This window comes from Tenrec ecaudatus, chromosome 7 (assembly GCF_050624435.1).
Source record: "Tenrec ecaudatus isolate mTenEca1 chromosome 7, mTenEca1.hap1, whole genome shotgun sequence".
In the NCBI taxonomy this organism is placed as follows: domain Eukaryota; kingdom Metazoa; phylum Chordata; class Mammalia; order Afrosoricida; family Tenrecidae; genus Tenrec; species Tenrec ecaudatus.
In genome coordinates, this window is record NC_134536.1 from 61165205 (window position 1) to 61191839 (window position 26635).

Consider the following 26635-nt stretch of genomic DNA (forward strand, 5'->3'; position numbering starts at 1 on the left):
AGTGGCCACTCTATCACTTCTAATTTAATTCTCTACAAAACACTTAACATTCACTGACTGATATTTTTGTTAATTTATACACTGGCCCTTCCACAGTGTATAAACTCAGAGAGAAGATCTTGAGTTGTCAAGTTGTCTATGACATCCTTAGGACGTGGAATATCATTTGATACAAAATGAGTACTTGATCATATTATAAATTAATTCAGCTCTCATTTAAATAAAATTAATCTTTTGAGAACTTTTTAGTTACTCTGTTTTCTAGAGTATCATTTTTAAGGCTGTCTTCCATTCTACCTGCAATGTTTTCACTTCTTTACTTTTACTTTAATCAGATGATTAACAGGAATTAAGAATATTCTTGAATCATGTCTTTTGATTTTGATATGTATAATAATTGTATGCCATCCTTGCACACCTTCCCGACACAATTGCTGAAGAAAAATGTGTGCATAAGCAAATGTGAAAAAAGCTAATGTTGCCCGGCTATCAAAAGATAAAGTGTCTGGGGTCTTAAAGGCTTGAAGATAAACAAGCAGCCATCTAGCTGAGAAGCATCAAAGCCCACATGGAAGAAGCACACCAGCCTGTCTGACCACGAGGTGAGAAGGGACCAGTTACTAGACATCAAAGAACTAAAAATCTTATAAGTGGGTGCCCACCTTCCTGATACAATCACTGAAGACAAACGTGTACATAAGCAAACATGATGAAGAAAGCTGATGGTGCCCAGCTATCAAAAGATACAGCGTCTGGGGTCTTAAAGGCTTGAAGATAAACAAGGAACCATCTAGCTCAGAAGCAACAAAGTCCACAGGGAAGAAGCAAACCAGCCTGTGTGATCACGAGCTGTCGAAGGGATCAGGTATCAAGCATCAAAAAACAAAAAATCATATCATTGTAGATGTGGGAGAGTGCAGAGTGTAGACTCAAAGCCCATCGAAAGGCAACTGGACACCCCCTTACTGAAGGGTTGTGGGGAGGAGATGAGCTAGTCAGGGTGCAGGGTAGCAACGATGAAACAACTTTCCTCTAGTTCTTTTTTTTTTTTTTTAAACATTTTATTAGGGGCTCTTACAACTCTTATCACAATCCATACATACATCAATTGTGTAAAACACATCTGTACATTCTTTGCCCTCATCATTTTCAAAGCATTTGCTCTCCACTTCAGCCCCTGCCATCAGGTCCTCTTTTTTTCCCCTCCCTCCCCACTCCCCCCTCCCTCATGAGCCCTTGATAATTTATAAATTATTATTTTGTCGTATCTTGCCCTGCCCAAGTCTCCCTTCACCCGCTTTTCTGTTGTCCGTCCCCCAGGGAAGAGGTCACATGTAGATCCTTGTAATCGGTTCCCTCTTTCCAACCCACTCACTCTCTACCCTCCCAGTATCGCCCTTCACACCCCTAGTCCTGAAGGTGTCATCCGCCCTGGATTCCCTGTGCCTCCAGCTCCTATCTGCACCAGTGTACATCCTCTGCTCTATCCAGACGTGCAAGGTAAAATTCGGATCATGATAGTGGGGTGTAGGGGGGAGGAAGCATTTAGTATCCTCTTAATTCTTAAATGTTCCTCCCCCCCGCACTGTCATGATCCCAATTCTACCTTTCAAATTTGGCTAGACCAGAGGATGTACACTGGTACAGATAGCAACTGGAAACACAGGGAATCCAGGACAGATGACCCCTTCAGGACCAGTGGTGAGAGTGGCGATGCCTGGAGGTTGGAGGCAATGTGGGGTAGAAAGGGGGGACCGATGCCAAGAATCTACATATAGCCTCCTCATTGGGGGATGGACAGCAGAGAAGAGGGCAGGGGAAAATGTCAGACAGTGTAACATATGACAAAATAATTTATGAATTGTGGAGGGTTCATGAGGGTGGGGGGAGAAGGGAGGGAGGGGGGAAAGTGAGCAGCAGATATTAAGGGCTCAGGTAGAAGGCAAATGTTTTGAGAATGAAGATGGCAGCGAATGTACAAATGTGCTTGACACAATGGGTGTATGTAAGAATTCTGATGAGAATTGTACGAGCCCCCAATAAAATTATTTTTAAAATAATAATTGTATGCCATCCTGAAGTAAAGGTTCCATGTTGACAGAATTAACTATGGGGTGGTACGTCGAGTTTTGCCCAGAGTTGAGGGGGGACCAGTTTCTCAGCGCACTTGCAGTTCATTCATCAGTGTACAATAGGGCCACTGTTGGGAATTTTTGTTTAGTGCATCGTAGTCATTGCCGCGGTGTTTCTCTTATCACTCTCTGTTTGCCCCTCTTCCTAACTGCCATACTTTTTAAAAATTGCAATGCACATAAAGACTGAGTCTTACACTAAGGAAGCATTTTACTCCCAAAATTTTAAACCCATTCAACTTTGTTCAAATCACTCTCTCTTTTTCTCTTGGAACATTCTCCAAAATATGTTCAGGAAGGTGTTAATGCATGTTATGTTAGAGAGAATGTTCCAGGATCTGTTGCCTTCTTACTCTTCTTGGATCCCTTCTCTTAAAATGAAATCAGCAGTCCCTTTTGGATTTTTTCTTTCTTTCTTCTTTCCCTTTACTCCCAATCTTCTTAAACTAGAGGTCATTTTAAAAATTCTTAGTTTAATCAGCCATTTTCTTTCTTTTTTAATTTTTATTTTGTTCTCCCATCTCAGCCATTTTCTTATAACATCCTCTCCTCTTATCTCTTTTACCCAAACTCTTTTCAGAAATCATCCTAGAAGACTTTTTGTTTTTCTGAATAGTGGGTTAAATTATTGAAACCAGCTCTTCTTCTTAAAACAACTTAAAAAACTAGGTAAACTAGCGGGGTGGGGGTATGGGGATCATAAAAGAGATTAGATAGCAATAAAGACTACCAACCAAAGAAGCGAATAGAGTGTTGAACACATCAATTTTCTCTGAAGGCATTTACTAATCATGGAACATTTAGAACCTTCCTTGAAAGAGCCTCACCAGGTGAGAGAGACAGAAACCAAGCCCACAGCTTTGCTGGACACATGGCAGCGCTCCACAGACTCCCCTAACTTGAGCACAATCTGGGAAGCGTGGGGCATCCTTGGAGACGCTTTGAATCATCTGGGAGTTAAAGAGAGTCTCAAATTTAAAACGTGATCTGATAGTGACTTTAGGATAATAATATACTTTGATATGCGGAATTAAATGCAAATCCTTTTCAGAGCTTATGTAACTAAATTCTAGGTTTCAGATTATTCATAGAAATGAAATTTCAAAAAAAAGAAATGAAATTTCAAATATAATATATATAACACAAAATATAGATACTGACCCATGAGAAAAATTAGTCTCCATGGGCCAGAATTGCTGAACTATAACACCCTAGACTACCAAGAATTTGATATTAAAATTATTTACTGCAGATTTTTTTAAAAGTATAATTCAGAATCTTTATCAAATTGTTACTGTTTCTAGTGCTGTAATGTATAGTCTTTTTTTCACCGTATTTTTTTACCATTTTATTGGGGACTCATACAACTCATCACAATCCATACATACATCAATTGTATAAAGCACATTTGTACATTCGTTACCCTCATCATTCTCAAAACATTTGCTCTCCACATAAGTCCCTGGCATCAGCTCCTCATTTTCCCCCTACTTCTCTGCTCCTCCCATGAACCCTTGATAATTTATAAATTATTTTGTCATATTGTATAGTCTTAAATTTACAAATAGTTATATTTGTTTCTCTAACTTGTTAGAAATTTCTTTGAGTAGTGAATTATACACAGCAATACCTCTTTTAAAATATTGTCTTATGGTGATAACTTGTAATATGAAGCCAAAAATAATTAACTTGTTGATGACCTAATGCTAGTGGATAATAATAATAATCTCAGATGTAGCTTAACAAGTTCCAATTTTCCTCATCTCTCAGTATCTTAGATAGTATAAAATTCCCAAGTTGAACAATTGTGTTGTGTGACTTAATAGCTGTTGTATTTTATCAACTGCTAAATTTGAATGGTCCTTAAGATTCCCCAGGAGGAAAGTCATCTATGCATAATGAGGTATGCTTGACTGCCCAGGAACTCCCTTTGTCCCATGGAGAAAGAGACAGAGATGACTGTTAACTGCTTAACTTTCTTCCCTCCTGATAACATGGGGGTGGGGGGCAGTGGAAGGGATAAATGGAAGCAGATATGAAAGAGTTCAAGAAGAAAGAAAATGTTTTTAACCTGACGATGGTAGCACTTGCACAATTATGCTAGATCTAATTGAATTATGGACTGTTGTAGTATCTGTAAGTGCTCCCAGTAAAATGATTAATTTAAGAAAGAAAAGTCCACTATGGGTGATCCTGCTGGTATCTGAAATAACAGTGGCAAAGCTTCCAGCAACACACAAGCCAACACAGGATGACAAACTGGTCAATGGTAGCTGTTATCTTACTTATCGGATAATTAATGAATAATGCAAACTAAAAATGTATTTCCTTTTACCTTTCTATTTCTAGGTGCCACAATGCATCCCAGTGGAACTTGCAAGGATCAGTTATCAGGAAATTCCTTTACTGATTATCTATTTTGCTGGGAAGAAGATGAAATACCAAGGTTAGATAGTATTGCAAAGGAAAAGAAAACGTGTTAACATGTATCCTAAGTAAGATTAGAAATCAGTAGCTTCTGTGACTTAATATAGTGTCAACCTTTTATTATATAGAATTAAGAGTTATGTTTATCAAAAAACAAATCTCAGCATTAATATGTTACAATGATGGCACTATCAATAGAATTACCTAATGTCAGGGAAATGATTATATTCTTTAACATTAAATGACAATGAAAGGGCTCTAAGATAAACCAGGGATATCTATAAACCATAAGTAAATGAATGTATTTGGGGCTCACACTTAATTCTAGCCCCAATCTAAGAACAATTAGTTCGTAGGATATGGCCCTGCTTGATGTTAGCCCTCATAAACATATCACTGAAGATATATGGGTGCTATGCCAAACGAATGAAAAAACTAGATGGTGCCTGCCTATCAGGAAGAATACATCTGGGGTCTTCAAGGCTTGTCTTCAAACAAGCAGCTATCTAAACAAAGCATCAACTAAGTTCACATGGAAGAAGCACACAAGTGTGTGTGATCCAAGGATTGTAAATAATAAAATCCAAGTCTGGAGGAGGGAATGATATCAGAGTTTAATTTGTGAGCCCCTGATTTGTAGAAGGCTGTGGATGACAGCAGAAGTCCAAACTCCATTTGCAGGGTCCACACATAGATTAAGCTTCCAGTGAATCCTCTTTGATCATAATTGAGGGATATGCATAGTCATGCTGTCAGAATTGTAAAGTCAATTAGTAGAGACCTAAATTTTGATGTAAGTACATTGTGATCCACACTAGATTTTGTTTTTTCATTCTACCAGGGACATTCCTAATGTTCTCTTTCATGGCTCTGACAAAAAACAGAACCTTGTTGGCAAATACAACAGCAAACTTCTGTAGTTTGTATTTATAAAATTAATAACCTTGTGGCATCACCGTTTTTTTTTCTAGCTGTAATTCTACTATTGGATGTTCCTATGGTTTTTCAATTGTATAGCTTTGGGGAATTTTAAAGAATTCTCCAGTTCTGAAGTAGTTGAGGGCAGGGCAAACAGTAAGTATCATTGAACCTGGTTTTAGTGTGCTCATTTTCTCTCATTTGTATTTTATGTTCTCTTTTTGTCCCTAATCATCTCATCTATGAGGCTTCTGAAGTCTAGTGGCATAGTGGATTATGTGTTGGGCTGCTAACCGCAAGGTCAGCAGTTTGAAACCACTGAGGGAGAAATATGAGGCTTTCTACTCCTGTAAAGAGTTACAGTGTCAGAAACCCACAGGGGAAGTTCTACCCTGTTCTATAGGGTCCGTGAGTTAGAATTGACCTGATGATGGCAGTACATTTGTGATTGTCTGTCTGTCTGTTTGAGGCTTCTATTCCTATACAGATGTGTAGTCTCAACACAGAGGGGCAGTTCTCCTCCTTTCTATTGGGTCACTATGAGTTGGAATCAACTTAATGACAGTGAGTAAAATAATTGTTGAGCAAAATGTCCCTGAACAATTGAGTGCATATGTGCATTATGAATGCATCCCTTTGTTGGCACTATTACTCTATCCCTTTCTTTCCTGGATATGTTTTTTTTTTTTTAGGATGTAATGGAGAATAAAATGCAAAGGATCTTAATTCAAAATACCAAAGCATACTCACTTTCATCGAGTCAATTCTGATTTACATCAACTCTGTAGAACACAGTAGAACTATCCCATTGGATTTCCAAGGCTCTAATGCTTCATGGGAGCAGACTGCCACTGGGAATGACTTCTCAGTTAGTAGCTGATTATTTAATTACTGCATTATCAGCGCTGCTGCCCATTTCATATGCACGTAATATAAGGAAACTATACTGAAAAGGGATGTAAACTATACTGCAAAAGGATTTCTAGGGATGTCAATACAATTTTTAATAAAATAAAGCGTTGCTTTAGGTTGCAGCTAATGACAAATCCATGTGTTCCATAGTACAAGTGTGTTCCATAGGCTGACTAATTTTTCAGAAGCGAATTCGTGTGAGGTGCCTCTGAGTATGCTCAAACTGTCAGCTCTTTGGTTAACAGCAGAGCACAAAAACATTTTTTTAGAGATTCTGTCGATATATTTTGTATCTTTCTCTTCCTGGTTTTCATTTCTGTATACACACACAATATAATGTCATAAGTATTTGTGAATTAATTAAACACCGTAATCTACTGTAGAGTGGTTTTTGAGTGACTATTATGGATTGAATTATGGCCCCAAAGTATGTGCCTGTAGTTATAATCCGACTTGCAAATGGTTGGTCTTTTTTATCTTATTGAGGCAGAATTGGTATAGAATGTGTCTTGAGTCATATAAAAAGACTAAGCAAGGAAACAAAGGAAATAATGGGGTAAGATCAATGGCCAGACACATGGAGACAATGACCTTCTTCCAGAGTTGAGAAAGTCGTCCCCTAGAGCCAGAGCTTTGAATTTTGACTTCTTTCCACCTAACTGTAAGAAAATAAATTTCTATTTGTTCAAGCCACCTACTTGTATTTCTGTTTTAGCAGCATTAAATAACGTAAGACAACACCAGAACTGGAAATATTGTGAACATTAAAAAACATTCACAGATTTTGTTCTAGCATAGTTATTGTACTTCGTTGTGTTTTGATTACAGCTCTTTATTATTGGAAGGCATTGAACCACAGAGTACCTGTGAATTAGAAGTGGATGCTGTAGCTGCTGATATCTTAAACCGGCTGGACATTGAAGGTATATACATAGAGTTTTTTTGCTGTGGTTGTGTATGTTTTTTAACTTGAGTTATATGAGTGAAGGTTTGTGAAGCAAACCATACACGTTCAGTTTTCCATACACGTTCCGTTTCCTGTCATTGATTGTAATCCTACTTCCGACTGTTTCCCTTTTCCATTCCTCCTTTTACCTAACCTTTCTGGCCTTCTGAAATTTGTCCTCAGGTGAGTACTATTCTTTGATATCAAATTGTTGAGTGTTAAAGGGAGTGCACACCTCCCTGGTGTTACTATTCGCTTTATAGATGTGTTTATTGGTTGTCCGCAAAGTGAGCCACCCTGAGTGAGTTCATTTCCAAACTTGAGGAGTAACGAAGGGCCATAGTCCCAGGGGTTCCACCAGTCTCCATATGACCAGTCAGCCCAGTCTTTTCTTTTTTTATTTTGAGTTTTGTTCCACATTTTTCTCCCACTCTTTCCAGAACTTTCTAATGTGATCCCTTCCAAAGCAACGGTAGCTAAGTATTATCACAGTGGTCAGTGGTGGTAGCTGGCACTCTCTAGTCTCGTAGTCATGGAGGCTCAGGTTTGTGTAGTCTCTTAATCCTTGGACTAATTGTTTCTTTGAGTGACTAATTGTAGCTTTGATTTTCCTCATTGTTCTTTGCTCTGTAAACTAACATAGCTATTTTTATTTTATTTTTCATCATTTTATTGGGGGCTCGAACACCTCTTATATCAATCCATACATCCATATATTATGTCAAGCACATTTGTACATGTTGCCATCATCATTTTCAAAACATTTTCTTTCTACTTGAGCCCTTAGTATCAGCTCCTCATTTTTCCCTAACTCATGAACCCTTGATAATTTATGAATTATTATTATTTTTTAATGTCTTACACTGACCAATGTCTCCCTACACACTGGATGAATGCATGGATTGTGATAAGAGATGTAAGAGCCCCCAATAAAAATATTAAATTATTGTTTTGCTACTTTATAACTGTAATTTTGCTACTGTTATGAATCTGGTGACCCCTGTAAAGAGTCATTCGACAACCAAAAGGGTCATGTCCCACAGGTTGAGAACCACTGGTTTAGAGGTTCTGAAAAGATTGCAAAACAGTGTGCGATCCCAAAAGGCCTAATTTGTAGGAGATGAGGGACTAGTTTTGCCACCACAACATTGCACCTGCTTATGCAGCCATCACAGTGCACCAGTTTGGGGACAAAAAAACAGCATTCCTCTTTTGCCCCTCACACCTTATTCACCTGACCTCGCTCCATGCAACTTCTTTTTGTTTCCACGATTGAATAGGGACTTGAAAGGATAGCCATTTGAGGATGTAGAAGTGGTCAAGAAAAAAAAAGTGAGAGGTGCTTGTCTGCCATCCAAACAGATGAGTTTGAAAAATGTTTCCAAGCATGGACTTCTAGATTTGACAAATGTATTAAGTGTAATGGAAAGTTCTTTGAAGGTCATAAGATTGTTTTTTTATTAAATTTATAGCTTTGAGGGGGGAATGTTATATTATTTTTAAGTCAGCAAAAATAAAGTGGAAAATTAGGGAATAAAACATTACTAGGAAAGTATGATGTTATAGAAAGAAGATGCAATATGTTAGGAAGATTGCTTCTATAGTTCTAATTATGTAGTTTATTTATTCACTAATTGTTCACCAACATATTAGAATTTCATATACTCTACTTTTTAGCTTTTTATTTCTAGTAGTCAGGGAAGGCACGCATAGATCTGTTATCTCAAAAAAAACAAATTCCAACTCAGAGTGACCCTGAAAGACAGAGTAGACACTCTTTGGGTTTCCATGGCAGTAAATTTTTATTGGAGCAGAAAGCCTCATCTTTCTCCTTATGACCAGCTGCTGCCAAATTTGAACTACCAACCTTGGGGTTAGCAGCCTAATACGTAACCTACTTTGCCACTAAAGCTATTGACTATCATCAGATACTTAAATTTTCTCATTTGCTGGGTGTTTACGGGAGCCAGTAGAAAGAAAACTTAAAGAGTAAGGTGAAAAGCATAGGTTGGGAAAATGTGTAAGTCTGTTGTATTTCACAAAATAGGTAATTATTTCATTAAACAATTTTTAATTATGAAATATTTATTTATAATTAGAAATAAATGAAATTTTGTCTTGAAGCATGGTGTAGCATAGGTAACAGTCTTTTATCATCTTATTAGGGGCTCATGCAACTCTTATCACAATCCATACAGACATCAATTGTGTAAAGCACATTTGTACATTCATTGCCCTCATCATTCTCAAAACATTTGCTCTCTACCTAAGCCCCTGGCATCAGCTCCTCATTTTTTCCCTCCCTCCCCGCTCCCCCCCTCCCTCATAAATCCTTGTGATAATTTATAAATTATTATTTTTTCATATCTTACACTGTACGACGTCCCTCTTCACCTGATTTTCTGTTGTCTGTCCCTCAGGGAAGAGGTTATATGAAGATGCTTATAATCGGTTCCCCCTTTCCAACCCACCCTCTGTTAAACAGTATTTATTAAAGTTTGAGTTTATATTTTTAAGGATTTTTCACTTTGACCCTTTTAGTATTGAAGTATTACTGTAATTACAGCTCAAATTGGTGGAAACCCTGGCCTGCAGGCCATATGGGAAGATGAAAAGCAACGACGAAGAAACAGAAATGAAACTTCTCAAATTAGCCAGCCTGAATCACAAGGTATCAACCCAAAAGTACTCCGATGGTTATTAAAACTAAATATTGTAGCTAAAACTAAGCCATTAAATTTTCACCTTAACATTATGTTGTACTTTTTAAATTATGTATACATTTTCTCTATTTCTTTCCTATTTTCATTTCCCTGCAATCAGTAATTTTCTCTCTTTATACTTATCTCCAAAGCGTCACCTGTTGACATCTGCAGGGCCCTTAAGTTTCAGTGCACGCTTCCATATCCCCATGACTACTTTTGTGTGCCATTTTTGCCTTCGAATAAATTATAGCCTTCCAAATGAGCTATAGGATCCTCACAGATCACAAAACTTAACTTAGAAGTGCTGTGATTTTTAGTTTATTACAAATTGAAAAGATTACTTAATTCATGAAGTACTGCCCTTAAGTTATTTTCTCCATGTTATAAAAAATCTCATTTCATTATCTACACCTCTGAAGAAAGTACTTGTGTTGATTATTATTAAACCCGGCTATATTCAAGAAGAATTTGAGGGTGCCTAAATAAATACCATGGATACAAAAAAACAAAAACAAAACCCAACCTTGATAATAGTAGAAAAAGAAAAGGTAATTCAATTTGGAAAAAAGTCATAGCTTACATTATAGTCAAATTTATTTTTTTAAAATATTTTATATCTTGGGCACAAAAAAATACTTGGGTAAATTTTGAGTACTTCTGATGCATTTTAAAATGGAGATACTGTATTTTATAAGGAAAAGATGTCTAGGTTCTATATGTATGTATATTAATTACAATAATAGATGGGAATCAATATTTTCTGTTGTATAGTTAGGTAATAATGGTAGTCCTTAATCTTAAGCTGACCTTAAGTAAATCATTGTAAAATTATAGTACCACTCGTTTTATTTTTTGTTTGACTTTATAATAGGACTACATTTAGGTGTTAGTATTGTGTCAAGAGAAAGGTAGGAAATTGCTATCATTTCTTAAAGCTAGGAGAAACGAAAGTTCATTTATTTGTTATCTACATTTTTTAATATATTTTTTAAAATTCAAAGATCGCAGGTTTGTGCCAGCCACAGAAAGTGAAAAAAAATTTCAGAAGAGACTTCAGGAAATTCTCAAACAGAATGATTTCTCTGTGTAAGTGGTTATTTATTATATATCTTGGAACTAATTTCTTTGCTTAATTATCTAGTTTGTTATAAAGGATATGCTTTAATTGAACAGAACATTATCAGGATCTGTGGACTACAGTGATGGATCCCAGGAGTTCTCTGCTGAGTTAACATTGCACTCAGAAGTTTTGTCGCAAGAAATGCTTCACTGTACCCCAGCTAATATGGTAGAAGTCCACAGAGAGACTGAGATGAACAAAGGTGAGATTTTGTTTTCCCACCTACAGAAAATACTGTAACGGGCATCGCTGTGTCCAGCACTGAGAGATATTTGAATGAACGTTTTGGTTTTTGGGGGTAGTGGTTACTTCCCCCCTCTTTCTTCTTAGAAGCAAACATTGTAAGTTTAGCAAAAATCCTCCCTCTTTGGAGAGCTAAGCACTATCTTGAAGTTGGTATAAATTAATTGTTCTTATATCTGTCTTTTAAATCTTTTTTATATGTCTCCTAGTTTTACATTTTAAATATTACATAAACATAGATTTTCTCTGCTCTCTGAATGTAGAGTATTCCTTTGAAATATCTCATAAACTAAAATGGTATAAAGTGAAGAAATAATTGCCAATAATTTATATGAGAAAAATTTTTGTGCAGTCTCAGACCCCCCAAAAATGACAACATCATACCCAATTATACAGAAAACCTAAAATAACACTAGCAGGCCGTGTTCAGAGCTTCCCGTGGCTCATGCGGAGATGCTGAGTCTGGTTCCCAGGGAGGGGTCTTGGCACAGCCGGTCTCATAGCTCAGGGTGCATGCTGCCTCTTTAGTTGCTTGCTGCAGAACTAGTTTTACTGCTAGCCTTTTTCCTCGAAGACTCTTGTTTCTCTCAGCAAAAAACAAACACACAAACAAGACAGATCATAGGAACTGCACATGGAGAGGTGTGAAGTGAACTTTAGAAAGACAAGCGTTACCTGAAGTTTTCTATTTGGCGTGGAGCTCTGCAGCTTAATCTTTTCTTAATAATGTTTCTTATCAAATTTGCTGAGGTGTGATTTACACTACATATGATTTGCCCGTTTTTATTGTGAAGTTCAGCAATTTATAGTAAATTTAGAGTTGCGCAAAAATTCCTCTAACCAATTTTAGAACATTTCCATTACCCCAAAAAGAGCACTTGTGCCCGTTTACCATCATAGCCATTCCCACCTCCAGCTCCAAGTAACCACTTCCTTGTCTATCTAAATTTTTTTCTCCAGGCCACATCATATAAGTGAAATCATACAATTTGTGGTCTTTTCTGTATTGTAGCATGTGTCAGAAACTTGTTTTCTTTTTATTACTGAGTAAAAATCCATGTTATGTCTCAATCATAACACTCTACTTTTTCTGTACTGCATTTTTTTTCCTCTTGTTAATCATAGATTAGCTAAGGCAAATGAAGGAAATTATGAAGTAAAAGAGCTGAATAGAGCATTTCAAAGGGCAGCTCAAGAAGACAAAGTAAAATATTATAATGAAATGTTTGCAGCCTGTAAAGTTAGAAAACCAAAAAGGAATAACATGCTTAGCATATCTTAAACTGAAAGAACTCAAGAAAAAAATGCAAGCCTCAAGTTGCAATATTGAAAGATTCTATAGGTAAAATATTGAATGATGCAGGAAACATCAAAGGAAGATGGCAAGAATACAGTCACTACCAAAAAGAACGAGTCAACCTTACACATTTCAGCAGGTAGCATCTGAGCGAGGACCAATGGTGCTGCGAAAAGAAGCTCACGCTGCACTGAAAGCATTAGCCAAACGCAAGCCTCCAGGAACTGGGGGAGTGCCCATTGAAAGGTTGCTGTAAGCTGATGAAGCACACTCCTCATCTATGCCTGGAAATTGGAAGTCAGTTACTTGGCCAGCTGACCAGAAGAGATCCATTTTTGTCCCATTCTAAGAAAAGTGACCCAACAGAATGTTCAAACTGTAAAATGATGTCATGGACAGCACATGCAAATACAATTTTGCTGACGACCATCCAACAATGGTCACGGCAGTACATTGGCAGGGAACTGCCAGAGGTTCCGGCCGGCTTCAGAAGAGGACACGGAACAAGGGATATCATTGCTATGTCAAATGATTCTTAGCTGAAAGCAGAGAATACCAGAAAGATGTTTACTTGTGTTTTCTTAGTTGGCTGCACCACTATATATTTCTAACCAGCCATGTATAAGAATTCCAATGACTCCACATCCTTACCAGCACTTAAAATTACTCTTTATTACTGCTGTCATAGTAAATGTAATGTTTTAATTTTTGTTTCCCTAATGACTAATGATATTGAACATCTTTTTACATCAACAGTATAATTTTGAAATAAATCTTTCTTCAGTCATATAGTTCAAGGCCATTCATTTTAGCTACTGATTATTGTTTCATTGGAAAACGAAGCAACATTCTATATTCAGTTGCTATAACCATTATATGGTTTTCACTTTTGCAGTGTTGTAAGCACCACTGCAGGAGCTCTAGTGTCATAGTGGTTACACATTGGGCTGCAATCTGCAAGGTCACCTGTTTGAAACCACCAGCCACTCCATGGAAGAAAGATGAGGTTTTTCTACTCCCATGAAGAGTTGCAGTCTCAGACACCCACAGGGGCAGTTCTACCCTGTTCTGTAGGGTCACCCTGAGTCAGATTCGACTTGATGGCAGTGAGTTTAAGCAGCACTGTGGCTGTCTCCTTGTGTCCATGTTCAAGAGTTTCTCTACAGAAACTCTTCATAAGTGTGAACTTCATGGTTCTTGGGGGTATATTCGTACATCTACTCAAATGCCTAGATAGCATCTGTTACGGCAGTATTCCAGGAAAGTAAATTAGCTCATACATGATTGGTAAATAAAAGGATGATAAACTGTTTACTTAAAAGTCACCTGTGGTTTTTCTAAACGGGGGGTGGGGGGTGGGGGGGGCCAGAATAGCAGGAGAGTCACAACCATCAGCAGGAAGGGAGAAGCCCTCTTTTCAGCTGCTGCAGTGGCAGCAGGGACTCTTTTACTCTGTAAAATAATAGTAACAGCAAAAAATGAGTACATACATCCAGTCCTTCCCAAGAGCTCTGCCCACATACCGTATAGCCTCCTATTCAGGACAGGTTGCATTGGCTCTTGAGCACACCTCAGTAGCCCGATGACTTAGAATTCTACTTCCATTTGTTTATCACTTGCCAGCTCCATGCTAATCAAAATATAACTAGTGTTTCCATAATATTATTCCTGTGTATTTTTAATATTCACTGTAGCAGCCCCCAAGAAACCCCACTGGTAGTGCATAGTTAAGCTTTCAGATGCTAACAGAAAGGTTGGTAGTTTGAATCCCTCAGAAGCTCCAAAGACAAAAAGACATGGTGATCTTCTCCCTTAAAGAATACGGCCTAAGAAACCCTTTGGGGCAGTTTTCTTCTGCCATGTAGGGTTGCCATATGTCAGAGGTGCCCTAGTGCTGTAGTGGTCAGAGGTTCAAACCCACCAGCAGCTCTTAGGGGGAAAGACTGGGCTCTACTCCGAAACAGTTACAGTCTAGGAAATGTGCAGGGGTCTGCTATGAGTCAGTATAGACTCTGGCAGTGGTTTGATTTGGGTATATCAGAAAAAGGAAGGCTGCTTACTTGGTAGTGAAAGCACTTGGCTGTTAACGGAAAGGTCTGTAGTTAAAACTTGCTAGCCATTCCATGGAAGAAAGATGTGACAATCGGCTTCTGTAAATATTTAGTCTTAGAAATCCTGTGAGGCACTTCTGTCCTGTCCTATAGTGTCACTGTGACTCAGAGTTAACTAGACAGCACACAAAGTGACAGTCTCCAGACAAAAGCTTCCTGCTTGAATAATCAGAGTTAAATCTTCAGGTACCAATTACTGGTTTTGTTAGTGCTCTGCTTACTAAGTGACCCAAGTTTTATCTTAACCATTTTTCTCCTGTTATTTTGATGGTGGTGGTGATTTGCCATGAGTCAGTTGTAACTCAGATGCCATGTGTGCAGGTAGAACTACACTTCTTAGTGTTCTCAATACTGTAGCTTCCAGAAGCAGATCACACTCTACTTCCAACGCACCTCTGGGTGGGTTTGAACTGCCAGCCGTATGGGTAGTAGTTGAGTGCTTAATATGTACCATTTAAGGACACCGTTACCTTTACTGGTTAGTTTTTCATATTTTTAGGATTTTTAGCAACAAAATTATCACACAACAGTAATACCAGTATTGCAAATTGCTTTATAAAACGATTGTACCTAAACTTCAAGTTCCACTATTTATTCAAGTCTGCATCTTCAAGAATAGTCAATAATGTCAAATTTTTAATTTCCCACCTTTCTAATATTATACAATAGTATCTCCTTGCTTTAATTGGCATTTCCTGGTAACTAAGGGGTTTGAGCACCTTTATTTGGGTTTTTTAACTGAGAATTGCTTATTCCTGTGTCTTGCCCATTTTCACTTGGGTCGTTAGTCTCTTTCCAACTGATCTTTAGGAGTTTCTCATGTATTCTAGATACCAAGCCTTTGTCAGTTACATGGATTGCAGATATTTTCTTCTGGTCAGGGCTAGTCCTTCAAAATCTTTTAAAAAATTGTTTTATTCATCAGCTTTTCCTTCTCCCTCATTGTTCTTATAATACATGCATGCACGTGCACACACACTTGCTTAAAGACTAATATTCTGAAACCATAAATTAAAAGCTTTCTAGGAAACATAGAACTACTATGAAATTAATTTATTTGCAAATTTTGAGCCATAGAGATGAATACTTTTATTATTCAAAGGAGATCATTTGTATTATTGTCCCTTTTTTGTATTTTAATGTGTTATCATTTTTATTGTAGTAATATAATTGTTCAAACTAGCATAGGGTTAAAGTGACTGAAGATTATAAATGTTTTGCAAGTCATAAATTCCGTATGATTGGTTAGACATGAAGTTTTTATTTACTACCTTTTATTTACTACTAAATTTTTACTTATCACTAAAAGATCAATTTTAAATTGGTTTAATACTAAGGCCCCCTAATTTACACAAATAATAAACCTTCAACTTAGGACAATGCTTTAATGTGTTTGAATTCTTTTTTATTTAAGGTCACAAAGTGGAGGACGTTCTTATTAATGAAGAAGCAATTTTGAATCTCATGGAAAATAGTCAAACTTTCCGACCTTTGACCCAAAGACTGAGTGAGTCACCAGTGTTCAGTAAGTAATTATACTACTAACATTTTAAATTTAGCTGCATCCGTGTTTCAAATCAACACCATTAGATTGTTTATGAAAAGCTTATGTTTTACTTCTTTGATTTGAATAGATTAATGAGGCATGTTTACTAAGTAATCTATAGAGAATAAAATCAAATCAAGTAGCTTTGTTTTTATGTGGGTTTTTTGGGGGGGTGTTAATAATTTTATTGGGGGCTCGTACATCTCTCATCACATTCTATACATACACACCCATTGTGTACATATGTTGCCATCATCGTTTTCAAAACATTTTCTTTCTACTTGAGCCCTGATACCCCACCTATCTTACCTAGATAGACCTGCAGAGATGATAATAAGAAGAACAAAAGCAATAATGGAGCAAAACAAAGCAACAACAAAAAACAAAACAAGCCTATAAATAGTTCCAGATCTGTTTGTTGACCTTTAGGCGTGTTTTCTGTCCAAGTCTGATAGGGTGCCATGCCTGGTCCCAAAGTCTATTTTTAGTATTCCTTGGGAACGTCATTGCTTTGCTCCCCTTGCTGCTTTGTTGCACGCCCTTAGCGTTTCGCCCCAGTGTGGTGGGGTCAGATCAAGTACAGTTCCTGCCTTGTGCCTCCAGTGTTGTCCTTCATAGTGATATGGGTTGTGAGGGATGTCTTGTCTCGGGGTGGAGCCGGCCCTATGGTCTTCTCTGTGCACTGGGTGCTCTGAGTAGGAATATCATCCTTAGTGGTTGGTGGGCCAGGCTGTGCTCCACTCTCTTTCCTCCCCCTTCATTTGCTCCTGTGTGCTCTGATCACACGCGCCCCTCTCCCTGGCTGTAGCTTCAGTGCTGTCTTCTCAAGTATATTCTTCTGCGGTGTTGTTTGTTTTTGTAAATTCTTTTTTTTTTATTATGAAAGGTAATCATCCCTGTTTTTCCTATTTTCTTTCTTTAACTTTACTCTGTTTAGAGAGAATAATGTACTAAATTTGAACAGAAATACTCCAGAGTGCATTACTAGAACACCAAAATTGGCTCTCTGTTGGTGACTAAGGGAAGTCACCTGAGGTATTTCCTTCCAAGCCATTTAGTTGTGGCTCGATAGAGTGCATGCGATTTATTTCCTAGTGTCTTTGCTGTCGTGGTTTCTTAAACCATCACTCTCAGTGTACTTTCAGTAGTGCCGTAAACTACTTACTAGACGTCCGTGTTTTAGTTTAACTGACATCTTTTTCAGAGGTACACTTCAAAGTTTGCTGCATAAAGTGGCACAGTAGTAAGCGTGCTTCGTGCTTTGATTGCCATGATTTTATGTTTTATTCCCACCTTTACCTTGTCGTTCTCAGTATCAAATGTAATGATAGGTCCATAAAATGTCTTTATGTTGTTTGAATTTTTATATGTTTGTAGAACATACTTAACAAACTAACAGTAATACTAAAATCATTGTATGCAGTCGTATTTCATGGAAATTTTAAACAGGGGATTTTTTTTCTTTTAAATGAAAGGTCACCCTCCAATTTGAGGTTAATGATCTAAAATGCTTTATTTCTCCTTCTTAATAAATTAAAATATATATTAAATTATATTCCAGTTAAAATTGCCACCTGAAAGTGAGAAACAGAGAAAGTCAAGAATTGAAAAAGAGAGCCATCGTAAAGGGCACGTAGGCAACTGTTGTGAATTGTCAACAGAGGTTATTCTCCTGCCGTTTGGTTGCATTGTCAGTGCACTCAACGATCTGAGGAGTAAATGTCTCCATTTCAGTTACCAAAAGTAATATTTCAAAGTGTGTGATGGGAAAAAGAAAAAATTATATATCCAGGTTTAAGAAACAAGTCATCGTCAAAATGGACTTAATAAGTAAATATTATTTTTACTTTATATTAGTAACATTTGAATCAGTCTCTTCAATGTCAGAAAAGAAAATCTAAAACTTGATATTTGAATAAGTTAGTAGTGCATTATCTCATTTTATAGAAAAAGGTTATGAACTGAATTAAAACAAATCACATCTTCATAATCTTCAAAGGGGGAAAAAAGTATTGTTGAGATACAATTCCCATGCCATAAAATATACCTTGTGAAGTAGAATTTGTGGTTTTTAGTTTAGTCACAGTTGTACAACCATTGCCCTATCTCATTCCAGAATATTTTCTTCATCCCAAAAAAGAAACCTTCTGCCCATTAGCATCACTCTCCTCACACTTGGCAATCTCTAATCTATTTTCAGTTTCTTTAGATTTGCCTGTGTTAAGCATTTCAGATAAATACCTTCATATCATGTGATCTTTAATGCCCCGCTGCTTTCGCTTAACATAATAGTTTTGATGTTTGTCCACTTGATACCATGTGTCTGTATCTTAATACTTTTTACTGCCAAATAATATTCCATCATATGAATGGTCTCATACTTTTTTGGCTATTATGGTATTGTGCACCACATTTTGTACTGACATATTTTTTTATTCAATACTTATATTGGGGGCTCTTACATCTCTTATCAAAATCTATGCATTCATCCATTGTGTCAAGCACATTTGCACGTATGCTGCCATCATCATTTTCAAAGCACCTACTTTCTATTTGAGCCCTCGATAGCAGCTACTCATTTGTCCGTCCGTCTGTCCTCCTCCCCACCCTCCCTAACGAACCCTGGATAAGTTATAGATTATTGTTTTTATATCTTTTTAATCGTTTTATTAGGGGTTCATACAACTCATCACAATCCATACATACATCAATTGTGTAAAGCATAGTTGTACGTTCATTGCGCTCATCATTCTCAAAACATTTGCTCTCTACCTAAGCCCCTGGCATCAGTTCCTCATTTTCCCCCTCCCTCCCCACTCCCCCTCCTTCATGAACCCTTGATAATTTATAAATTATTATTTTGTCAGATCTTGCCCTGTCTGACATCTCCCTTCACCCCCTTTTCTGTTATCCATCCCCCAGGGAGGAGGTTATATGTAGATCCTTGTAATCAGTTCCCCCTTTCCAACCTACCCTCCCAGTATCACCACTCACACTACAGGTCGTGAAGGGATCATCTGCCCTGGATTCCCTGTGTTTCCAGTTCCTATCTGTACCAGGGTACATCCTCTGGTCTAGCCACATTTGTAAGGTAGAATTGGGATCATGATAGTGGGGGAGGAGGAAGCATTTAGGAACTATAGGAAAGTTGTATTTTTCATTATTGCTACATTGCACCCTGACTGGCTTGTCTCGTCCCCAAGACCCTTCTGTAAGGGGATGTCCAGTGGCCTACAAATGGGCTTTGGTTTTCTACTCTGCACCCCACCCCCTCATTCACAATGATATGATTTTTTCTTCTTTGATGCCAGATAACTGATCCCTTTGGCACCTCGTGATCACACAGGCTGGTGTGCTTCTTCCATGTGGGCTTTGTTGCTTCTGAGCTAGATGGCCGCTTGTTTTCCTTCAAGCCTTTAAGACCCCAGACACTATATCTTTTGATAGCCGGGCACCATCAGCTTTCCTCACCACATTTGTTTATTCACCCGCTTTGTCTTCAGTGGTTGTGTCAGGAAGATGAGCATCATAGAATGCCAATTTAATAGAAGAAAGTATTCTTGCATTGAGGGAGTACTTGAGTGGAGTCCCAATGTCTTTCTGCTACCTTAATACTAAACCTATAAATATATGCACATAGATCTATTTCCCCATCCTCATATATAAATATATTTACATATGTACATGCTTTTGTTTAGAGCTCTATAAATGCCCTTTACCTCCTAGCTCTTTCCTCTATTTCCTTTGACTTTCCTCTTGTCCCACTATCATGCTCAGTCTTCATTTGGGTTTCAGTAATTCCTCTTGGTTACATTACCCTTGATCATGCCCTAACAGCCTCCTACGTCCCCCTCACCACCGATTTGGATCACTGGTTATTCCCTTGTCCCTGGGTTTGCTAACACCACTGCCTTTCCCCCTTCTAACCTCTCTCCTATGTCCCCCCGGAACTGTTGGTCCCATTGTTTTTACCTCCAGATTGTTCATCCAGCCTATCTTATTTAGACAGACCTGCGGAGATAATAACATGCACAAAAACAAGACAGAGCAAAACCAAGCAACAATATGTTTTCATATCTTACATCGTCCTCTGTCTCCCTTCACCCACTTTTCCATTGTTCATCCCCCTGGGAGGGCATTATATGTCCATCCTTGTTATCAATTACCTCCTTCTCCCCCACCTTCCCTTTATCCTCCTGGTATCTCTATTCTCATTGTTGGCCCTGAGGGGTTTATCTGTCCTGGATTCCCTGTGTTGCAAGCTCATATCTGTAGCAGTGTGCAGACTCTGGTCTAATCTGATTTGTGAGGTAGAATTGAGGTCTTGATAGTTGGGGGAAGCAAGCAGTGAAGAACTAGAAGAAAGTTGTGTGTTTCATTGGTGCTATACAGCATCCTGACTGGCTCATCTCTTCTTTGTGACCCTTCTGTGAGGGGATGTCCAATTTTCTACAAATGGGCTTTGGGTCTCTATTCCACGCCCGCCCCGCGCCCCCATTCACATTGGGTATGATTTTTTTCTGGATCTTAGATGCCTGATACCTGATCCCATCGACACTTCGTGATCACACAGGCTTGTCTGCTTCTTCCATGTGGACTTTGTTGCTTTTCAGCTAAATGGCCACTTGTTTATCTTCAAACCTTTAAGACCCCAGATGCTATATCTTTTATTAATGTTATCTATTCTTTTAATTTTTTTAAATCATTTTATTGGGGGCTCGTACAATTCTTATCACAATCCATACATACATACATCCACTGTGTCAAACACATATGTATGTACATTTGTTGCCATCACCATTCTCATAACATTTGCCTTCTACTTGAGCCCTTAATATCAGCTGTTCATTTTCTCCCTCCCTCTTGACATTATGTCTTTTGATAGCTGGGCACCATCAGCTTTCTTCACCACATTTGCTGATGCACCTGATTTTTCTTCAGTGACCGTGTCAGGAAGGTGAGCATCATGGAATGCCAGCTTAATAGAACACAGTGTTCCTGCATTGAGGGAGTGCATGAGTGGAAACCCAATGTCCATCTGCAACCTTAATTCTTAACATATAGATATAAGTATATAGGTGTATTCCCCTCTCGTTATCTAAGTACGTTTACATGTGTACATGCCTGGATTTAGGCCTCTGCAAACGTCCTTTGCCTCCTAGTTCTTTCCGTTTACTTTCCTCTGTTCCGTCATCATGTTTGGCCTTTTGACATGTGCTTTGAGTTCTCTCAAGTAATGCGTAGGAGTAGAATTGTTGAGTCAAATTCTAACCCTATTTTTAATGTTTTGAGAAATTCCAAGTTTTACAGTCTCACTGGGAATGCATGATTGTTCAAATTTCTGCACATCCTTGCCATCACTTGTTATTATCTGTCTTTCTTATTTCAGCCATTCTAGTGGGTATGAAATAGTACCTCATTATGGTCTTTGTGATTTTTAAACTAATGTTATTAAACAATTTTAAAGTTCTCTTGTGATTTTTCAACCACAGGTTTCTTTCTATTATTCTGTAAGCTAAATAAAGTTAACTTGGAGGAATGGGGTTTTCACTTAAATAATTTTTAAGACTTTTTTAGCGTTACTTTTTATATATGATCTGCTTTATATTTATTTGAAACACTTGTGAATATCTTTATTTTCGTTCCTTTAGGTGTGTTACAAGAGATTGGAGCTTATTAAAATGCCTGCTTACTCCCAGAAATTCTCTTTCAGTGACTTGAGATGGGGTCCAGAATTATTCTTTGAATTAATCACTAAATCATTCTAATGCAGACAGTTTCCTTTAATGGAAGAGTTGTACTAATACCAAGTCTGTATATCAGCTACATTTCGGTGACATATGCTAACATGTGATATTATTTTATAATTGAGCAGAATTATTGGATTCCTCAGAAATTATGATATTTCTTGGTGATGATTTCATATTTCAATTGTTTTGTAGTGGACAGTAGTCCTGATGAGGCCCTGGTGCATCTTCTTGCTGGTTTGGAAAGTGATGGATATCAGGGGGAGAGAAATAAGATGTCATCACCGTGTCGCTCCTTTGGAAACTATAAAAATACACAGAACAGTGATGATGAAGAAAATGAACCACAAATTGAAAAGGAAGAAATGGAACTTAGTTTGGTGATGTCCCAGAGATGGGACAGCAATATTGAAGAACATTCTGCCAAAAAGAGGTAATTCATTGATTATTAAGTAGCCATTTGTTTTTCATGTGACATAACTTCATATTCTAGGCTGAAACTTGTTTTCCTTCGCTGAAATGATTAGCTCTTAAATTAGTTGCTGTTGTGCTGACTCTGCTCATGGCAGCATTCACGATGCATGACAGTAAAGCCTGCCCTCTCGTGACCAGTCTCTCATGATCCTCACAAGTTGAGGCCATTGAACCTAACTCCAGAAGCCATGTATTTGTTTATTCGCTATTAGTAATGTTTAGTGTTAGCTTGAAGATTAGGTATGATGTCTAGATCTGATTAAACTGAAAGGATTAAATGTCAAAAATTAATAAGGTAATACAGATCCAGAAGCACCCAGTGGGATTCCGGTTCATTCTGGAACTGTGGTTTTGTTCTAAATTGGTTTGACTCTAGTCATGAGTAGCAGCTGTGAACGCTGAATGTGGTCAGAATTAGGCCTGCAGGACTGAATATGCCTTTGTAAACTTCTCTTGTAGTTGGTGACTGTTGTTGAGTCTATTTCAGTGCATGCCTACCCTATCCGATAAAGTAGAACTGCCCCCATAGTGTTAATGTCTACAGAAGCATATTTCTAGGTCTATTCTCCACAGAGTTGCTGGTGGATTGTAGCCAACTTTTCACTTATCTCTGAGTACTTAACAATTGTACCATCAGAGCTTCTTTTACATTTCTGTAATGGTTACAATCAGGTCATTTCCAACTCATAGCATGTAGTCATAACAACCCTGTGTACAACAGAATGAAACAGATCATTCCTATACCATCCTCACAATCTTTGCTGTGTTTAAGCCCATTGTTGCAGCTACTGTGTTAATCCATTTCATTCAGGCCTTCCTTTTGTCCTGATCCTCTACTTTACCACGTATGATGTCCTTCTCTAGGGACTGGTCCCTCCGGATAACATCTCCAAAGATTGTGAAACAAACTCTCACAATCTTTCTAAGGAGCATTCTTAGTTGTACTTCTTCCAAGACAGGTTTGTTTGTCCTTCTGTAAACCTATGGTAAATTCATATTCTCTGCCAACACCATACTCTATAGACATCCCTTTTTCTCATCTTCCTTATTCATTGCCTACCTTTGACATGCTTGTAAGACAGTTGAAAATACCATAACTTGGGTCAGGTCCATCCTCGTCTTCAAAGTCACATTTTTGCTTTTTAACACTTTAAAGAGATCTTTTGTAGCAAATTTGCCCAATGCATTTGATTCTGCTGCTGATTCCATAAGTTGATTCTAGCTCCAAGTAAAATAAAATCCTTGGCATTATTTTTTGTATTGACCACAGTGTTGCTAATTGGTCCAGATATGAGGAAATTTGGAATGACGGCTTTTGTCTTTTAAGACAACGGTGATGACTCAAGTCTTTGTTTTCTTTCTTTTTAAAATCATCTTATTGGGACTCATACAGCTCTTACCATAATACATACATCCAGTGCATCAAGCACATATTGTACGTTTGTTGCCATCATCATTTTCAAAACATTTTCTTTATATTGGAGCCCTTGATATCAGCTCCTCATTTCTCCTCTACCTTCATCCCTCACCCTCCCTCCATCACAAACCTTTGATAATTTATAAATTATTATTTTTTTCATGTCTTACACTGACCAGTGAGTGTCTCCCTTCACCAACTTTTGTGTTGTCTGTCCCTCTGGGAAGGGGTTATCTGCAGATCATTGTAATCGGTTCTCCCTTTCTCCCCCACTTTCCCCTTAACCTCCTGGTATCACTACTGTCATTGTTGGTCCTGAGGGGTTTGTCCTGGATTCCCTGTTTCTAGTTCTTATCTGTATCCATGTACAGGCTCTGTTCTAGCCGAATTTGTAAGGTAGAATTGGGATCATAATAGTGGGGGGAAGGAAGCATTAAAGAACTAGAGAAACATTGTTTGTTTCATCATTGCTCTATTGCACCCTGACTGGCCTGTCTCTTCCTTGTGACCCTTCTGTATAGGGGTGTCCAATTGTCTACAGATGGGCTTTTGGTCTCCACTCTGCACTCTCCCTCATTCACAATGATAGGATTGTTTGTTCTGGGTCTTTGATACCTGAAGCCTGATCCCATGGACACTTAATGATCATACAGGGTGATGTGCTTCTTCCATGTGGATTTTGTTGATTCTCAGCTAGATGGCTGCTTGTTTGTCTTCAAGCTTTTAAGACCCCGACATTATATCTTTTGATAGCTGGCACCATCAGCTTTTTTCACCACATTTACTATGCATCTATTTTGTCTTCAGTGATCATGTTGGGAAGGTGGGCATCATGGAATCCCAGGTTACTAGAACAAAGTGTTCTTGCATTGAGGGAGTACTTAAGTAGAGGCCCAATATCCGTCGGCAACCTTAATACTTAAATCTATGTATATAGTTCTATTCCCCTATTTTATATATATATGCACACACACATATATACTCGTGTATAAGCTGAGTTTTTCAGCACATTTTTAATGCAATTTTTGTGGTGAAATTAGGTGCCTCACTGCTAGTCTGGTCGGCTTATACTCGAGCATGTACAGTAAATATATTTGCATATATACATGCCCATATTTAGACCTCTATAAAGGCCCTTTGCCTTCTAGTTCTCTCCTCTATTTCTTTTTACTTTCTTCATGTCCCACTATCATGTTCGGCCTTGATTCAGGTTTCAGTAGTCCTCCCAGTTACATTGCCCTTGATCAAGCCCTACCAAGCACCCTATGCCCTCCTTAACACCACTCCTTTCCCTGCCTCTCCTCTCCCATGTCTCCCCAGAACTATCGGTCCCGTTGCTCTCTCCTCTAATTGTTTAGCCTGCCTATTTTGTCTAGATAAACATGCAAAAACAACAAAAGAAAACCAAACAACAACAAAAAACCACCTACAAACAAAAGAATAAATAGTTCCAGGTCTGTTTGTTGACCTTTAGGCGTGTTTTCTGTCCAAGTCTGATGGGGTGCCATGCCTGGCCCCAAAGTCTATTTTTAGTATTCCTCGGGAACGCCATTGCTTTGCTTCCCTTGCTGCTCTGTTGCACGCCCTTAGCGTTTCACCCCAGGGTGGTGGGGTCAGATCAAGTACAATTCCTGCATTGTGCCTCCAGTTTTGTCCTTCATAGTGATATGGGTCAGTGAGGAACATCTTGTGTTGTGGTGTGGCTGTCCTTATGGTTCTTTTTGTGCACTGGGTGCTTGAGCAGGAATATTATCCTCAGGGCTTGTGGGGCCAAGATGTGTTCCACTCTCTCTCCTTCCTTCTTCGTTTGCTCCTGTGTGCTCGGATCAGTCGTGCCCCTCTCCCTGAGCTGTAGCTTCAGTGCTGTCCTCTGTGGAACATTCTTCTGGGAGGAGACAGGGGCTGTCTACGTAGTTGGGTTTGGGTCCAGCCCCACAGACCTCTCTGTTGGTTCCCTGCTTCATGCAGATATGTTGCATTCACATCTTGGAGCACCAGGTTGAAATCTGTCCCACTCTCCCTCTCCTATGGAGAGATGAACAACACCCTCCACTTGCATGGGTTAGTAAGTATCCCGTTCCCCTAGCTACCCATGTCTTTTTTGCCCCCTCTTTTTTAGTTGGCTATCATATGTGTTCCTGGATTTGGTCTGGCCCCTGCCATACTACGTGGACATCACCCTAAAATTTATTTATATAATAGTTTTTCCCCTATGCCCCTTTTACATTTTTAAGCTTACCTCAGTGGACTCATGTTGTACTTGTGCTGTTATGCTTGGCTTACTTCGCTTAGCATAATTTCCTCCAGTTCTTCCCATGTGGTTATGTGCTTCATGCATTCATCACTGCTTTTTTAGGGATGTGTAGTACTCCATTGTATGATTGTGCCATGGTTTTTTAATCCATTCATCCGTTGATGAATATTTAGGTTGTTTCCAACTCCTTGCAATTGTGAACTCTGCCACGATGAACATTGGAGCACAGATGTCTGGCCGTGGTTTATTTCTTGCCTCTTCTGGGTATATGCCCAGTAGGGGGACTGCTGGGTCATATGGTAACTTGATTTCCATCTGTTTTAGATATCACCAAATCGATTAAGTCCAATAAAAAGATAGAACCCCAGCATACAACTCTTCTGATT

At 38.4% G+C, this 26635-nt stretch overlaps 1 protein-coding gene across 2 annotated transcripts in view; it reads left to right on the top strand.

Moving 5' to 3' along the window:
• The window catches only part of REV3L (REV3 like, DNA directed polymerase zeta catalytic subunit), a 170274-nt gene that overhangs the window by 68755 nt on the left and 74884 nt on the right, over window positions 1-26635 (top strand). For both annotated transcript variants that reach the window (XM_075554663.1, XM_075554664.1), the window contains exons 5-11: window positions 4482-4578; window positions 7218-7312; window positions 9902-10006; window positions 11042-11126; window positions 11214-11362; window positions 16226-16336; window positions 22300-22537. In XM_075554663.1, the coding sequence (XP_075410778.1) occupies window positions 4482-4578; window positions 7218-7312; window positions 9902-10006; window positions 11042-11126; window positions 11214-11362; window positions 16226-16336; window positions 22300-22537 (880 nt within the window). The remainder of the gene's footprint in view (window positions 1-4481; window positions 4579-7217; window positions 7313-9901; window positions 10007-11041; window positions 11127-11213; window positions 11363-16225; window positions 16337-22299; window positions 22538-26635) is intronic.